The sequence below is a fragment of the Nymphalis io genome, chromosome 15, assembly GCF_905147045.1.
Source record: "Nymphalis io chromosome 15, ilAglIoxx1.1, whole genome shotgun sequence".
Classification (NCBI taxonomy): Eukaryota; Metazoa; Arthropoda; class Insecta; order Lepidoptera; family Nymphalidae; genus Nymphalis; species Nymphalis io.
In genome coordinates, this window is record NC_065902.1 from 10,822,221 (window position 1) to 10,841,236 (window position 19,016).

Consider the following 19,016-nt stretch of genomic DNA (forward strand, 5'->3'; position numbering starts at 1 on the left):
CAGCTACGATGTGAATGCTACCAGATATATTGTAGATCGATAATTCCTAACAAATATATATAACCCAATCACAAATGTACAGACACATATCTGGTCATAAGTCTTAATAAAAAATATAATTTAGTAAAATATGTATTGTATATATTTACTTTGTAATATATTTAGCTTTTAACTTCGTCGGTCTATTCTTTAATAATAATATCTTAAGTAAGGATATATGAAAAATACAACAGCTTTATATAAATAATGGATTAAGTTCTATTCTATTGTTGTATTATCAAGTTTTTCTTAAAGCAAAATGAAATAAAACAAATCAAAGGATTGTATTGTTAAGTTAACTAGAATTGATACAATAATGGGAATCCGTTTGCTGCATTGAAATTTTAAAACAATTACTTAAACTTTACCAGTATTGTTAATTGAATGATTACATAACCTATACTGCCTCTATTGCTTGAAAGGAAAAGTCGAGGAGGCCTGTGAGTAGATTGAAAAATCAAGAGTCCATAAACACACATAAGGTCTTGATGGAACTGGCATGTACAATCCAAAATGAACACGACGATTAAATAATAACATCAGACGAAAATTTAAATTACACATACATCGATATATAATATAAATAAATATGACTATGATAAACTATAAATATGCAGGCAAAACTAAAGTCATACTATATTTAAAGTAATGTCGATAGACAGTGATAATTTGCAGACAATTTTTTTTTGTCACGTATATATATTATATTGCGCATTACGAAAGTATAGCGCTATTTAGAAAATCAACACAACGCATTATACATAAAATATTTTCCTTGCAAACTTGTATGCCTCATAGTATCTACGATGGAATCCTGGAAGACAAGTTCGTTATGTTCATCAAGATATTTTTTTTATAATTTATACCATGTGTGATTTTTAGACCGAAAAATGATGTGTTTTCTCCATACACACTTCACTTCTCGGAGGCAAAATATTACATCGTTACGAATTTAACATTTCATTCGTATCAAGAACTATGTGTACCAAGGCTTAAGCAAATATGACCCAGGGATAAGATTTTCCATACCACCCCTTTTTATCCCTTTAGGGATGGAATATTTGAGAAAGGTAAAGAAAGCGAGATAAATTTTTTATTAGCAGCATAGGCCTAAACACGTTTTTTTGGCCCTTAACTAACGGTAATCCTATATAAATATGCAACAATTATTTTTCTACCTTAAGTGTTGAATTTCCAAAAACCTTTTCTAAATTTGAAAATCCGGATATTGTGTTTTATAACTATATTGTTCTAATATTAATTTGCGGACTATATTATTTTGGTGAATTTAATTTAAGTCTAATTTAAGTGTTTGTAGTTTTTAAATAAAAGACGGTTTTTAAATAAAAACAAGCTAACGGCTTATACTTACTTAGGTACTTATGCCTGTAATGATATATAATATCTCCATTCCAATATTTGCGAATTAACTCTTGAGTACACAACACGTCTTATCATTATAAAATAATTAAGAAATAAGTTCAAAATTCAAATGTTGAAAACGTGCATTTACATTTTGAGAGAAAGTTTATTATATAACAAGTTAATATAACATAAAGAAGTAATAATGAGTATCGTACAAATAAACTGGGGCATAAAACTCTTATGTAAAATGATACCGTCCTTCTTTATTTAATAAACATATAGTTTCCATTCATCATCAGGGGCGTAGCACCAGAAGTAAGTGCTCATATAATTAACGAGCGCATATTCTATGGGGTAATAAAAGTCTTTTATGTGATATAATTTGAATATTTATTTCGTAATGTCACTGGAAACAATATTAGAGCGGGCGACGATGTCGCTTTGGACTCGCGAGCGACGTCGTCGCGGCTGCATAAACTATGAAAAACAAGTGTCAACATTGCTATCGTATATGCATATTTTCATATTTACAAACCTTCAACTAACTTATTTACACTACGGATGTTAAAGTATGTATAACATACATAAAGCCGAAATATTTTACATGTAGTGGATAAACATAGTCCATTTCAAGAACCTCAAGGCTCACGTATATACATAATAATGACATTTTTGTTAGAATTTTTTATTCCGACCGCGACGATGCGTCCCGAAAAGTATTCGAGCGAATGCTTGACGGAAGTCGGGACTAAATATCGTATATATAACTGGGTTGAGAGTAGAATTGAAATAGCCGAGCCATAGGAAAAAACTAGCTAGATAATCGCTTATCACACACGTTTGGCATATTGGCATCACTAAAGCCATTATGAAAAATGGTAACCAGCAGAAGACGAACGCTCCAGTTATGATTGCGAGGGTCTTTGCTGCTTTTCTCTCTCTCTTCGCTTCAAGAGATTCCTTCTTTTCTCTTTGCGAGGGTGCTGGAACGATAGCTCTCTCCGGTTTCGATCCATTCGTGACGGTTGAGGAAGACTTTTCTGGAGAGACAGATGGGGGTACTTTTTCATTGATCGTGAAAGCTGTAGTACGAGGTTCTTCATCTAAGGTATCGACTGTTGATGTACTTTGACCCTCGGTTAACAAAAGAGCCGCTGCTAACGTTTCAGCACGAGTTCTTTGATTACACTTCTTTAAATTGAGGAACCGTTTCTTTACAAATCGTCTGTCTCTCGCCGATTGAATTGGCCTACCAGATGGTGGTGCACCATCTGCTGAAGTCGGTCTCGGTGGTGGTGGCTCTCTTCTCCTGCGGATTCGTCTCCTTGCAGTTTGGAATATCTTCCAATAAAGAATCAGTATGACAGCAAGTGGAACGTAGAAGGTTGAACACGTTGCAAAGATTTGGTATGCAAGATCTTGACTGACAAGACATTTTTGCTGTTGGGTGATTCTTGCCAGGTAGTCAGGGTCTTTCCACCCTAACTGAGGAGCAAGGGAGACGACGAGTGCAGCGCCCCAGACGAGAAAGATCATCGTGAATATGCGCCTCTCGTTTCTTATATGTATATAGTCAACATTAGTCACAGCCCAATACCTGTGTAAAAAATAGTTTTAAAGTATCACTATTAGCATACACCACTGACCAAAGTATTAGTGTCTTTAGACAATATCGGAAGGTAATTTACTGAATAGAGTAGGCATTAGGCCATCCCCCAGGTATTAGCCCATCTGATCATAACATCATATACATTATAAAGTACAAGATATTCCAGTGTGACATATATTAAATTTGCTTAGTACCTGTCAGTAGCAATAGCAACAAGATGTAGTATAGACGCGGAGCTACAGAGCACGTCGCTGGAAGTCCACATATCACACAGTTCAGGACCAAGGATCCAGCCTTGGCTAACCTGATAATCAAAAAATATAATGAGAAAAAAATATTTTATTGACAAATTATACTGGTTCTGCAGAAAACAGGAAATGACAGTATAAAAGTGAATATATGAAGTTGAATACATAGAAGTTATTTAATTCCGTTGATAATTTATTTTTATTTAAATTATTATATTATGTATAATTGTAATAATATAATATGTAAAAATATACAAAACATCGAATGCTAATGCGTTATTATACAGATAAAAATATAATATACATTTTTCTCAGCATTGCGCTATAATGTTTGAAATAATGTTCGCAAAAGTAAGCAAAGATATGAAAAATACAATAATTGCCTCATAAACAGCTCCAAGGGGCATCACGAGGCAGGCGACCATTAAATCCGCGACCGCTAGCGAAGCTACAAGATAGTTGGCTACGTTTTGCAAGTTTCTCTCTATTATGATGGCTGCTATCACGAAGACGTTTCCTGTTGCAAAAAAAGGTTACTTTTATTATATTATTATGTTAACGATGAAATACCAACACAAGGCGAAGTGAAAGCGATTGTCATCATCGTTTTCGCTTTATCTAGTCGATTTTATTTTTCAAAGTATTTTATCAAGTAATAAAACAGTGATCAAACTCCAGCAAAGATTTTTAAACGTATCTCATTCATAAAATCAAATTACTTTTAAATCATTTATATTTCTCAATCATGTACAAATTATGTATTTAATGTACGATTATTAGCATTGATCTAGTTGGACCCAAAATAAAATATTGACTCGAGGTTGTTCAATACTTTGTTTTGGGTTATTCTTGCACATTTGTACTAAACTTGTATTTATAAATGTTTCGATTAGCTTACGTAATATTGAACAAAGCTCAAAAGTCAATATTAATCACAGACATAAGGGACATAAACTCTTTATTATCATGGATTTCAGACCATTGAAAGTCTAAAAAATGCCTTATGCTTTTAGCGATACTAGTTTTTTTTTTTTTTTATAGAATAGGAAGGTGGACGAGCATATGGGCCACCTGATGGTAAGTGGTCACCAAACGCCCTTAGACATTGGCATTGTAAGAAATGTCAACCATCGCTTATAGCCAATGCGCCACCTACCTTGGGAACTAAGATTTTATGTCCCTTGTGCCTGTAATTACACTGGCTCACTCACCCTTCAAACCGGAACACAACAATATAATATAAAGTATTGCTGTTTTGCTGTAGAATATCTGATGAGTGGGTGTTACCTACCCATACGAGCTTGCACAAAGCCCTACCACCAGTAATTTCTATAGGTTTAGTTTATCAGATGACCAATCAAAAAATTTTATGACAGTAAGTCTATTATTACTCTCTTACAATTAATAAAATGATACATATTAAAATCTGTCACATATTTATAAATACAGTTAATAACCTTTTGTTTCATTATTCGGCATAATCAACAAAATGAGGTAAAGAATAGTGCCACGAATCAAATTCCACTATAATGGAATAACGAAGATAAAATGGAAATTTCATATTTTCGAGAACAGATAAAAACAAAACTGGCTTCTGGATTCAATATAGTAAATATTTTCATTCTTCATATTGGAATATGGAATGATCTATTCATAAGACGTATGCCAATTTTAAATTAATCTCGTTTGTGAATTCATGGATTCATATGAATATGTATTTGCAACGTTGTAACCGTGACGCTTCTGTTTGTTGAATTGATTAAATCTGATCTCAGCGAAATGGTGTACTATACAAATATTTCAGCATATCTGACGATAATAGGAATGGAAGTAGATCAAGATATCGTCTCTAAAGCTTGTTAAGCTGTGTTAGATTTTAATGATATGAAGAGGGTGGAATCCGATTGGATGCGGAAGATGAAGTAGGGTAGGTTTCAATGGAACAATTAAATTTTTTTTTAAATTTATATTTTAACTTGTTCTTCGAATCATGGCAAGGTTTTGATGCAAAACAAATGTATTTTCTATCTATTTAATTATCATACCTATATAATTTAATTGGAAGAAAAGAAGCACTACTAAAAGAAGCAATACGTGTATATTCTAACTAAAAAAAAATCTCGTAAAATCACGATTAAAAAGTTATTATAATTAAAAACCTTATTAACATTTTTCGTGTATTATATGTTGCTGTGAATGTAAATAAATAAATTACAATACTATTTTTAGACATAATAACTTTTCCATTGCTCAAGAAGCATTAAATACACGAAGCGTGACTCTGAATGTCATAATGGAGTTACTAGGGTCAGTTTAAAGTTTATTCTGAGATTGAACACTTTAGTAGTAACAGAAAGTTTCAGTAAAGAGAATACGATAATAGTTTGGCGCTGTAAGTAAAAAAGGTCGTATGTAAAAGATTTAATTTATATATGTATAATAAAATGTACGATTCTGTTTTTTATTAATGAATTCATAATATTTCCTTGTTTGCAGTTAAATTTAAGTCCTAAAGCAACAAGTAGTGAATAGCCCGTATAAGTCCAGTTTAGTCCGTCCGCCTATACACGGATTATATTTTGGATACACGCATGCTAGATACAATAATAACTATTTGGTATTATTTTGATTAAAGATTTATTTGTATATTAAAACATATATATTCTTTAAAACGAATTGAAGTTAATCATATCTTATTTCCATGCAAATTGAAGACAGTTCAATAGATGACTTCTCAAAGCCAATATAGTTCTTGAAGGATCTTCATCAACTCAAATGACACTTCGCTTGTGAACTGTCTTCTCCTTCAACTAGTTTAACAGTTAGCGAAGTAATTCACTCCAGCTGCGGTGCTAATATTACCTTGATTTTACAACTTGCAAAGTTCGAAAGTTTTTTTCTGGACTTTATTAATGTAATGAAAAGCAATAGATTAACATTAGTACACATTCAGAGATCTCGTGATCTCCAGTTGGAGTCCAGATCAGTAAAAATATGTATGGTTTTTCTGCCGAAACGTTTAGGTGAAGGGAACGGCTTGAAGTCTCTCCCATATTTCTGAAACCACGTGTAGCAGTTGGTGCTGCGCCTTATGTCTCTCCATGTCAGTATACACTGGTGTATGGCTTTGTGCAAGCTCGTCTAGGTAGGTACCACCCACTCATCAGATATTCTACCGCAAAACAGGAGTACTATTATACATTTCTTTATATTGTTGTGTTATGGTTTCAAGGGTGGCGCGTTGGCGATGTTTGCGATGGTTAACATTTCTTACAATGCCAATGTCTATGGGCGTTGGTGACCACTTACCATCAGGTGGCCACTATGCTCGTCCGCCTTCGTATTTTATAAAAAAAAATCTATTCGGTGAACGTCATTAATTATTTAATGTAAAGTAACAATTCAATTGTCTTTCAATAGCCTTCTCGATTATTTACCGCCGCCCTTTATACTATAATATATATATACAATAGTTTAATACAAAATTTAAGTCAAATATTGAATTAGTCCTTCCCTAGTTTGGAAGTCATAACCACAGCGAATAGATTCCATAGTTTGAATGTAGTCGAACTTCCAATACCAGTGTGACCTACTTACAGTTTTGACCACGGCTTTGTCCGCGTTGAGTTAGAGAAATGACCATTGAAAATCTTCTCTATTTATTTCTGTAATGACAACAATCCTTTAAAATGTAAAAGATTTAACACCCAGAAATATTGGCTCCACTAGTGACTTATTCATCTTTCGCAAAAAGAACCGAAATTATTTTTCTACGAGGAAATACTGCTAATATTCTTGTCATCATTCCACTCGGTCATGATTTGTACAGTAACCGTTTTTAATGTTTATAGCTAGTGTTAAGTGATTATTACGTTTAAGCAAAAAAGTAGGAGGTTGAATGCTTTAATAATAATTTATATGTGATGGTGCAATGGTACACGTGTGTAGTCATAATGGTACAACACGTGAGTCTTAAACGATGATTGCGGATTCAAACCTAGGCAAGATCTTAATTTGTGTCTATAATTTAACTCGTACTACGGTGTAGGAAATATCGCGAGAAAACTGGAAACTGCGTGTGTCGGTTGAAAATCTGTTGCATATCTAATCAGGATTGGGGCAGAGTTATGAAAAAGGATACAAACCATCTCCTCAAAAGGAGATGCTTTAGACTAGCAATGAGATATAAACATGCTGTTATTTTTTATTGTATTATATTATGTATTATATAAATTACTATTTACATAATATGAATATTACTCAAAATTGGTGAAGCTGATTTGGATGTTTTGAACTCTATTATGGGATGTTTCCAGGTTGTTTCATATATTTTACTTTTATGTACAAAATACCGTTTAAGCAAATGGGCATGGCATTAGAATGCCACTGATATATGCTTTTAACAGATTTTGTTTAATTTCTGAATCACGTGACAAGCGATTTCGATGATTTGAGCTGTGTTATATTTATAAATATTGTAGGAAAACTTAAATGCAATTTACATTATTGCTTCCTGACGTTAGCCCATTTTCGAGAACGAGGTCAAATTATTTTCGAAATTAATATCGTAATATTAATTTAACCGTTTTCCGTAAACAAAAATGACCCTTCATACTACAAAACCGTATAAACTTCGTGATGATTATGTTTCGTAGATGTGTAAATATTTCATCAGATAATTTTGCGCTCTTAATTTGTGATCAGTGTTCATTTAACGAATGGATAAGTGAAGGTTGCAATAAAATGCTTTTCAATAACAAATGTATAAATTTATTTATAAATTACGTAAACGTGCTTGCGTTTAAAAGATTTTTAGTGAAACATCGAAATTAATTGTTATCGGAAGAATTTATAATTTAAGATATTTTTGTTCCATGTGCACACTACAGGTAAAATCATATTAGTACACAGCACAAGAGAGTAGAGAACTTCGGAAGATGAGAGGGCATCATAACGTCAAGTCGTTTGCCGTCACGGCATACGAGTCGATCTTACCAACAAAGCGCGGCAATAAATATTTCAAATAAAAAACAACAGAAACGTTATGATAACAACCTTAATTCAGTCTTTATTGAATTTGTGAAAAGAATTAAGCAAAGAATTTAACAAAAACGCGACCGAAAAATACTTAGTTACCGCCATTGTTTTAATCGGTTTTCGTTTCCGCGCGACGGTTAAAAGAATTTAATTATCTACATTGAATAATTATTCATTCGGTGTTAATTAACTTTCCATCATTAAGGAAAAATCGGCATCACCCTGTTTTTGAGACAATGGCTTTAGGCGCTGCATTATTCGAAGATTAAATAGATTTCGTTAAAGACGCTGTTATGAAAATTTGGTGTAAGTGTTTGAAAATAGAAAAGAAAATATTTAACACAATTTTAGATAAGCCAAAAACATCTAATTATATGTGATAAGCAACAAACGTTTTAAATACGATATGTTTAATTAACGAAAATACTCAATAAAAATGGAATTCTTATCATTATTCCACTGTCTTCCACACTAGAACTGTAACAAAATAGTTTTTATAATAATAATAATAATAATAATACGATAGAATTAATAAAATACACAAATTACAAAATAAAAACACTAAACAATTTAACAAATAATAAGATTTAAAATTTAGGCAAAACATTGTATGAATAAAATTATTGTATTATTATTTAAGTATGTACTTAATTAATTATTTTCAATATGATTAACCAAAAAAAAAAAATATAAAAATAAAAAATAATCAAATAACTTTACAACCGTATTTAAAACTTATTTCTAGAATTTCAGCAAAAAAAGTATTTTATATTCTGCCAAGTTCGAAGCAACAACAGAATTGAATTGGCACCGAGGATGAACCACTGCCTACGAATCATTATAGGCGCACGTTAGCTGTTTTATGCTCGGCATTTACGGTAGTTTTGCCCGGATTCCCATACTCGTTACTAATTTGGACGAAAGCCAGCGCAGCGTTGCCAAATTTGCTATAAATATGATTATGATTAGAAAAATATTGTTTCATCAAATCAATTATGTTAGCCTTAACAGAAATTGATGTAAATAGTTTTATTGTTTCGTGTCAATTATTATTGAAGATAAAATTTACTATTTATTAATACTTAAAGTACAGCCTGCAAATGTCGCACCGGTTGGATGAGACTTCCTCTACTTGGAGGAGATCTGAAGTTCATTTCACGTAGCAGGTTTCTTGTGTCTTTCACAACTCTTTGTGATGAAATATGAAGACAAATTAAGCACTTCATGTGCTTGTGATTAAATTAACTTTTTTTAACCATTGGATAATCTTGGCTCTTATATTAATACGTGAACGTATAAAATTGTCATAAATTCTTTTGTTATTTAATAATTTCAAAGGTTTAATTTCACAGATGTTTACGTAACGTAGTTTTGGTAAAAAAATAGGAGCGATTCTGATCGATACTGGTCAAACAAACTACCAAGAAAATTCCAAGAAATGTCACTACTGTATTGAACATATCGAATAACCAATTTTTGAGTGAAACTTTCCGAGTTGATTAGAGTAAGAAGTCCAGACGTGATCAAAATAAGAACGACTTCCTTATATTCTGGCTGAGCGTAAATGATAGTGAAACAGTAAATTCTTATTCAAAGAAACTCATTCGACGTTCCATTCCTTCTATGGGTCATTATGATAAAATAGTTATTACTATGTAAGTACGAGTAATGGGTGATTATGATGCGTAGTTAGGTTCTAAATGTTACATTGAATTTAATTAAAAGCTTCATTATAAATAACTCTTAATGTCGCACTTTTGGACATTTGTCCAGATGTGGGCTGTTAAGAGACAGACATTTTTGTTAATTAAAAGGTTATATGACGATATCGATAAAGATTGATACATATGTCAATTTATAGAATTTCTTCAGACACATGCAATTTTCCTCGCAATGTATTTCTATAACGTAGAACATGGAAATAATTTTTAACGCAAATTCGGCGCATTAAAATCGCATGAATTCAAATATTTCATATGTTCTAGTAACTGTGTCATTTCGACTAAAACTAGAGCTCCCCGATAGAGCTTATTTTTTTTAACGTCATTAAAAGTTTAACTTGTTAACTTTAAGTTTGCACAGCGTACTTTGATCATTAATGAATTAAAGTAAAGGCAGGATTTATACTTTTAACGAAAATGATCGCTTGTATGATTCTCAGCAAGAAATATTTGTTTAATACTAACATTATGAAAATGCTTAATATATTATTGTGCCATAAAAATACACAAGTATTTGAATGACGGTGCAGAAGTAGATTTTTATTTTTTTTTGTTAGATAAATAATGGGAGTTGGACTTACAGCCAACGATACAAAAATAATATATATATATATATATTGTAAATAATATGGATACAAATTGAGAATTGATTTGTTTTTCAATATTTTATATGATGTACTTCTAACACTTGTGAAATTATTCTAAACTGACAAGTTATGTCAAAATTGTTCATTAATTAAATCTTAATTGGTGAAAAACTACTCTTTTATCATTTAATAGAAGTTCAATTTAACGGGATATTTACCAACAATAGTAGCCAAAATGATGAGAGCCAGGACAACGGACGTGACCGCCATGAGGACGAGCGACGTGACGTCGGTGGCGGTCGCGTTGCCACTGGTGGCGTTGAGGGTGCCATTACAGCCCCACGACACAGCATCCACCCACGAGCAGTTGCCGTCGAACCACTCTGAAGGTGGGTATGTGACTTCATCTGGAAATAAGAAAAATACATAAATCTCTTTTCTCTAAATAGTTTATCTGCATTGTGTATTATGAAATGGGATGTTCTTTTAATTGAATTTATTACAGGAAAGAGACATAAGTTACACTAGTTTTTAAATGTAGAATGGTAGAAACACAAACTGAAAGTATTAAAGGCTCTGCTCTGCTCTGGTGACCACTTATCATTTATAAGTGGCCATTTGCCAGTTCACCTATTTCATTAAAAATATTAGCTAGTTTACCAACTTGCTTGCTATTCTAATAAATGCTTCTGCTGAAGTTTTTTTTTTCAGATGTATTTTAATAAGGCTTTGAAATGAATTTACGCAGAGGTAGACGAAGTTCGTTCGATATTTTTGCAGCCGAGTACTTAAGATACCTTTGCACCAAGCCTTATTACAATTATCAAGTAATTTCCATTTTACCCACGTAAGATATATGAATCTCTTTTGATTTTATCATTTAGAACAAACATGTATAACAGTTTACGCCTTTTACATACTTTAATAAATTGAATATGATTTATATTTATAACTAGCTGAACCAACGGTTTCGACACCTTGGAATTCGACTTGGGAAGAAAATCATTCGAATCTGTCATTTTAACGTGTAGCCTAAAAAAGTGGAAAGCAAAAATGTACAACTTCTGAATTCTGACTCACCCGATTTTTATAATATAAAGACTAAATTAATTTTATATTTGTATACGCCTTATAATAATTCAGCGACTTGCATTTGTAATTGTTAACCGCTATTAAGATTACCACGGACTGACACACAAGCAAAATTAAAAAAAAGATGGTTTGATAACTCGCAAATAGCCACATCAACTTAAGAGGAAGTTATTTTGAAATCACAGACAGATACTTCAATTTTATTTATTAAATAGTATGCGTACTACAGAATAACACTGATAATTATGAACAAAATCGTTACCCTTATCCCTATTTATAACTTAACTTACCCCTACTACGATAAAATAAGTAATATAATTAATAATATGAGTTATAAAAAATAACAAGGAAAATATTGTGATTTATACAAAAATAACCTATATTTGTAAATACTACTTTATACACATTCTATATACATACTTTGGGCTACTTAGTAAGAATATTGTTTTATATATATAATATTTTAGTAAAATCTGTATAATAAAAAATACTTAGTTAACTAAACAACTAATAATAAAAATTTCCTACCATACATTTCTTTCATATATGATTTTCATACAAACATTCAACTTCTTAGGGGTTAAATTTTCAAAAATACTTTCTTTTTAAATTAATGTGTAAAAGAATATGCAAATCTTCATGGTGCTTGGACTGTGATATGATAGTCAGTTATTATTTTGTGTATATAGATGAGAATTTGTAAATGTCGGTGATGATTCACTGGTAGTAGGGCTTTCTACCGGGTTTGTACTGGGTAGGTACCACCCACTCATCAGATTTTCTACCGCAAAACAGCAGTACTTGGTATTGTTGTGTTCCGGTTTGAAGGGTGAGTGAGCCAGTGTAATTACAGGCACAAGGGACATAACATCTTAATTCCCAAGGTTGGTGGCGCATTGGCGATGTAAGAGATGGTTAAAATTTCTTACAATGCCAATGTCTATAGGCGTTGGTGACTACTTACCATCAGGCTCATATGCTCGTCCACCTACCTATACTGTAAAAATAAACGATTCAAAAGAGCTCGCAAGAGAAACTAAATACAGTTTTTTTTTGTATTAAACATACAATACAAAGAATTCCCTTAAAGGCAAACTCGGTTCTTATTTATGAATTCAATGCTCCGCTGGAATTGCTTGCCGGCCTTCAACCTCAAGACAATTAAAAATGCACCGAAGGACATGAAAGTAGAAATCCTTTTTATTACCAGCATTTACGGTGGCCGTTAAAGTGGCTCGCGTATCGCCATTTAGTATTTTAATGTTTTTCTTCTTGTAATATATATTATATGAGAACCTGGCAACTGTTTAAGATTTGAAATTCATGTAAATATTTTATGTTATTTGAGCGAATGTTATGTTTAAATTAAGAACACATTTATTCGTTCTTCAAATTTTGATAAGTTTTTCATAAAGTTTTAAATTTTTTTGCACAAAGGTATGACGGTTATTAATCCATTAATTATTACTTTTTTTAGAAGATATGTAAGCAAGTAATAAGGTGTCTGTTAAAATGAAATAATTTTTAAATCAAGCAATATCATCGCTACGAGCTAGTTATATATTTTTGTCTGTATTGTACACGCCCCGTGCGATTACCGCGTAAAATTTACTTGACGCGTTTATTTAAACATCTCGTAATAACTCTAAAACGAGTGCTGCTCGAGTTACGTTACGAAGTATCCATAGTTGTATTTACATAAAACGTTGAAAACAATAATATTATTATAAAGATTAACACTTTTTGACAATTAAATTAAACTGAAGATGTCGTTTGTCAGCCGAGATGGCCCTGTGGTAAGAACGCGTGAATCTTAACCGATGATCGTGGGTTCAAACCCGGGCAAGCACCACTGAATTTTCATGTGCTTAATTTGTGATTATAATTCATCTCGTGCTTTACGGTGAAGGAAAACATCGTGAGGAAACCTGCATGTGTCTAATTTCACTGAAGTTCTGCCACATGTGAATTCTACCAACCCGCATTGGAGCAGCGTGGTGGAATAAGCTCCAAACCTTCTCCTCAAAAAGAGGAGAGGAGGCTTTTAGCCCAGCAGTGGGACATTCACAGGCTGTTACGGTTACGGAAGATGTCGTTAATAGTTGCTTTGACTTACCTATAAATTCTTCTGCTATTGACTTATCTGTGGATATCATCAAATTTCTCATATAAAGTTATTACGTATCTGTTATAGATTTGGCAACATTCGCCTTCGAGAACGATAATGTTTACTCTGCCTACGTCGGCATATTGAGTCATATCTCAAAAACATGTACAAACTCGTATACAGAAACTTTAAATTGTTTACAGAAACTAATAATTAAATTAAATTCGGAAATAAATAAAAAAACAAAGTTTAAGCTTTATTTTAATATTATATGATTCAATGTTCATAAGGACATAGGCAAGGATGTTGACATTAAAAAACAGTATTTACAAATATAGAAGGATAATAATGCCATTAATAAACAACACAATACATACATTAATATCATCTTTTCTTCTATATTATTATTTTTTTTTATATCAATTTTTGATTTGCCTTTTGCTATAATGTATCTTTTGCCTTATTGTTCATGCAGTTATCACTTGTAATTGAGGTACAACTTTATATCATTGTTTTGACAACTTTGTACTGTCATGTGTTCTTTGTTGGTGATCTAATAAATAAATAAATGAGAAATAATCAGTTTTCGTAGTGAAATTATGTCGGATTCAACCAAAGAGAGGTCTTAGAACTAGCTCGTCTGGAAACGTTCCGACCACTCATTAATTAGTGTACTGCTAATTAGAAATATGTGTATTGCCGCCTTCAGGATCAAAGGGTAAATGAGCCAAGATAATTAGTTATGATTACAAGAGACAAACTCTTAGAAAACTTGGTGGGCGTCACATTGAAGATGCTAATAAATAGGCGAACAGCCTCGTTGGTCTAGTGGTTAGATAGATATAAGGCCGGATGTCTCGAGGTCTTTGGTTAAACCCTAGGCCGGGCCAGTAAAAAGCTATTGGGTGGATGAGTGGACAATTCTCTAACACGAATTTATACTTAAACCAGGGGCATCTCTGCTACTAGTAAGCCTTAAATATATAGAAATAAAAGCTTAAAAAGCTGCTGTACAAATCATGACCGCGTGAAATGGTGGCAAGAACGCTAGCAGCATTTCCTCTTTGAATTGCAATTCCGAGTCTCTGGGCGAAAATTGAACCAGCCCTCCTGTCACCAGTAGAGCCAATAAGACGAAGAAATGCATATATATATATTTTTATAATTATATTACTTATATTAAATATTATATTACTTATAATTGTAAATTTAATTTCTCACGCTGTCTAAAACACTTTTGCATCATAATTATTTAAATATACTAATAAACATTATATAGCATTTGTATACGTACAAGCGCTGTTGGCATAAAGAGACACCAGTTTGTAAATGTTTATAGCTACCGCTTTATAACGTCTGTTGGTAAGGTAAGGATATTGTTAATTTACATTTAAATTAAACTGCATGGTAATCAGCAATAACATCGCTGACATCTTCAATGCTTTGTCACTTATGCCCTTATTTATACTGGATCACTGGCATTTAAAAAGCAGAACAAGACACGATTTGTTGCTTTCAAGAAACAATTGCAATACAAAAACAAAAAATACATTTCAACTTTTTCAATGTCAACAGAATTACTAACATCTAGCTAAATAGACGGGCCGATTGGCGTGGTTGGTAAATACTTGCCTTTCGCGCCGAAGGTTGTGGGTTCAATTCCCGCCCAGGACAGACATTTGTGTGCATGGACATGTCTGTTTGTCCTGAGTCTGGGTGTAATTATCTATATAAGTATGTATTTACTAAAGAAAAGTAGTATGTATAGTATATCAGTTGTCTGGTTTCCATAGTACGAGCTCTGCTTAGTTTGGGATCAGATGGCCGTGTGTGAATAATGTACCAGGAAAATAAATCTATAATATACTTAACATTAGTTTGTTGTTAATATGTATGTATCCTTTAAGCCGGTATACTACAATACTACGTATTGCGGTTCGGTGATAGAATATGACGTAATGAGTTGGTGGTACAAGACAAAAACCACGGGATCTATGATGTATCAATTGTGCCTGTTATAACATTGGTTTATTCATCTTTAAGCGTATATATAAATACAAACTTAATATTGGTGTTTGGTTGTATAATATATGGGCGGTGTTCGCTCAGTTTTGTGCAAATGTACAAAGCTATACTACAAAGTATAGAGTGATCTTACAAGCAAGACTGTTTCGTTGGTCTAACTTATAAATACGCAATAAAGTGAAACGAGTATACACCAACCTCTCACAAAGGAATGTAAAGTTTTATTTCTATTAATCGGTAATAAATAATAAGGAGAAATAAATAATTATTATTAAATTAATTATTATTATAAGGCTGTATACCACGAGGTTTAAGTTCAATTAAAAAAAAAAGTTACCCAAACGACGTTATACAAAGAAATACCATCAGCAAGATGGTTTTTCTTGTTTTTTATTCTTCAAATCTTAGTAGAAAATATTTATTTTTCAAATCACCCGTAGATTGAAGAGATATCATTATTTTTGACGATAATATTATTTCTTTAATATTATTTATTACAATTGTCTTGATCACTTCATGTTAAAATTAGACAAAAACAAAAATTCTGCCCAAATCGCAGTCCTGAACACTACCATCACAGACCATAATATGATATTTCTTTGTTTGGCTTCACCTACATCTAAACATAAAGCACATATGAACATAAAAACTATTGTAGATTTTGATGGGGCTCTTGTTAGTTTAGCGGAGAAAAATCTGTCAGAATTACTATTTTGCGATAACCCAATAACTGTAATTGAAAAGCTTAGTCATAATATTGCTGAGTCCTTGAAAGATAACACCAAAACTATACGTGTACCTAAAAATAAAAGTTATAAAGCCGTGGATAACTCCCGGTATATTGAAATGTATTCGAAACAGAAATAGAATGCAAAAAAGGCTAAGATCAGACCCATCTAACGAAATTTTAAAAATCTCATACAAAAGGTATCGTAATTTCTGCAATAAACTTATTTTTTTTTTTTTTTTTATTTTATTTTAGAACTACCAACAAAAGATACAATAATTCGTGTACAGCAGTAATTTTTAGTAATACATTTCAATTGTTCTTTTACTTACAGGTAATTACAGCATGCAATTTGTTATAGGCAATCATCGACTAACAGAGTTACATTAATAAAAATAATAGATATTCATTTGCGTAAAAAAACATGCTTACAAAATACAGGATTTATCTTAATTTATGTAAAAAATAAAAATTGTAAAAAAGGAAAAAAAGCTAATAAAACTATATAAGAATTCCATTGAATAATCAAAGTAACAAAGTAATGGTGTCAAAAAATTGTTCACAAGTATTTAAAAAAAAAATTTCACGATATAAAAAAAAAACACAGAAAAAAGCAGATAACATAACATCATAACTATTTATTTATATTCTATGCAAAGTGTTTTCGATGTGAGGCAATTTTATTTTTAAAGGAGTAGTTACTATCATGCAAGATGTCTAGTTCATTGATACCAGTCGATAGCTCGTTATACGTCCTAGCTAGTCTGTTTATTGGTGAATTTTTTCCTAGGTTGGTTTTTTGTTTAGTTGTTACAAATAACGGTGACTTGTATCTAGGTATTCTGAAAGGCACGTTAAAACCAATCATAGAGAGGATTTGTGGGCAATCAATTTTATTATTTAATAATTTGTGTAGAAACGTTAGATCTAAAAGTTTTCTTCGACAATTCAAGGACAGTAAGTGGTAGTTATTAAGTCGGTCCTGGTACTGTTCGCCCCTCAAGTTATTAAATCTATAATGTAAAAATTTTAAAAACTTCTTTTGTACTCTCTCGATTGTATCAATATGAATTTTATATTGAGGGCTCCAGACAACAGAACAGTATTCCAGTTTACTTCTAACCAAGGAGTTGTAAAGAGTTATGATTGTATATGACTTATGTAGCTCCTTAGAGTTTCTCAAAATGAATCCCAAAGACTTGAATGCGGATGTTGTAATGTGTTCGACGTGAGTATTAAATTGAAGCTTCGAGTCCAAAATAACTCCTAAATCTCGAATAGTTTGCACCTTGTTTATAGTAATACCAGATATATTGTACGTACTTTCTATAGTGTTTCTTTTTCGTGTAAACTGAATATGGTAGCACTTCTTGATGTTTAATTTCATTTTATGTAATTTGCACCAGTTTTCAAGGCGATCAATATCTTCCTGTACTATTGTCACGTCATTGTGAGTTTTAATAGTCTTTGATATTTTTAAATCATCAGCATACAAGTAGGCTCTAACGTGTTTAAATATTAAGGGTAACTCGTTTATAAATATATTAAAAAATATTGGTCCTAGATTTGATCCCTGTGGTACTCTTGAATGTGCAATGTATGGAACTGACTGATATCCATCAATAACTACTGTAGATGGGCGTGCGTTAATATAAGAGGTGCACCACTTTAGTAAGGTGTCAGTTATACCGAACGATCTCAATATCTCCAATAATATAGAGTGATTAACCGTATCAAAAGCCTTCGAAAAATCTGTATAAATTGCATCAATTTGTTCACCCTCATCTACAGCTCTAACTGTTTCTGTAACAAAGGTGACAAGGTTGGTATTAGTAGATCTTCCTGATACGAATCCGTGCTGATTACTATTTATATGGGATTTAAGATAATCTGCTAAATTATAATGTACAAGGCTTTCGAAGACCTTTGCCACAGCTGACAAGATTGATATCGGACGATAATTTTCGACGGAAGCGGGATCATTGCTTTTAAACACAGGTACAATTCTCGCCTCCTTCCAAACTTGTGGAAATATTCCTGTATTTAAAGATGTATTAAAAATGAGATACAATGGAAAAGATAAAGTAGACGCACACATTGAAAGGAAGTAGGGAGATATGTTATCTGGTCCTGCGCCTTTATTATGATCAAGCCTCTTTAATTTTTTTTCGATGTCGCCTTGTGATAGGTATATATTACCAACGTAAGTTTTGGGATCAGGTGCACAGTAGTTTGATGTGTTGTCATTTACATAGACGGAGGAAAAATACGCTGCAAAAAGATTCGAAACATCTTGTTTATTCTTTGCTTCGACATTTCCATAGACCATCGATGTAGGGTAGGCGCTAGAATTTTTACGCTTGTTTTTGAAATGCGTCCAAAAATACCGAGGATTCTTCGAGATTGCATTTTCAATCATCGTTATGTAATTGTCATAACAATGTTTGATCAATTTGTTA

The 19,016-nt window shown here is 32.2% G+C and overlaps 2 protein-coding genes across 2 annotated transcripts in view; both read right to left on the reverse strand.

The window, feature by feature from the left end:
* Nucleotides 1–19,016, reverse strand: part of LOC126773769 (RING finger protein nhl-1) — a 440,095-nt gene that overhangs the window by 127,308 nt on the left and 293,771 nt on the right. The gene's annotated exons all lie outside the window — the stretch shown is intronic.
* The window catches only part of LOC126773818 (5-hydroxytryptamine receptor), a 102,488-nt gene continuing 85,253 nt past the window's right edge, over nucleotides 1,782–19,016 (reverse strand). The window contains exons 3-6 of the mRNA XM_050495014.1: nucleotides 10,825–11,013; nucleotides 3,645–3,778; nucleotides 3,208–3,317; nucleotides 1,782–3,001 (exon numbers count right to left, since the gene is read on the reverse strand). Coding sequence (XP_050350971.1) covers nucleotides 2,080–3,001; nucleotides 3,208–3,317; nucleotides 3,645–3,778; nucleotides 10,825–11,013 — 1,355 coding nt within the window. The 3' untranslated portion in view covers nucleotides 1,782–2,079. The remainder of the gene's footprint in view (nucleotides 3,002–3,207; nucleotides 3,318–3,644; nucleotides 3,779–10,824; nucleotides 11,014–19,016) is intronic.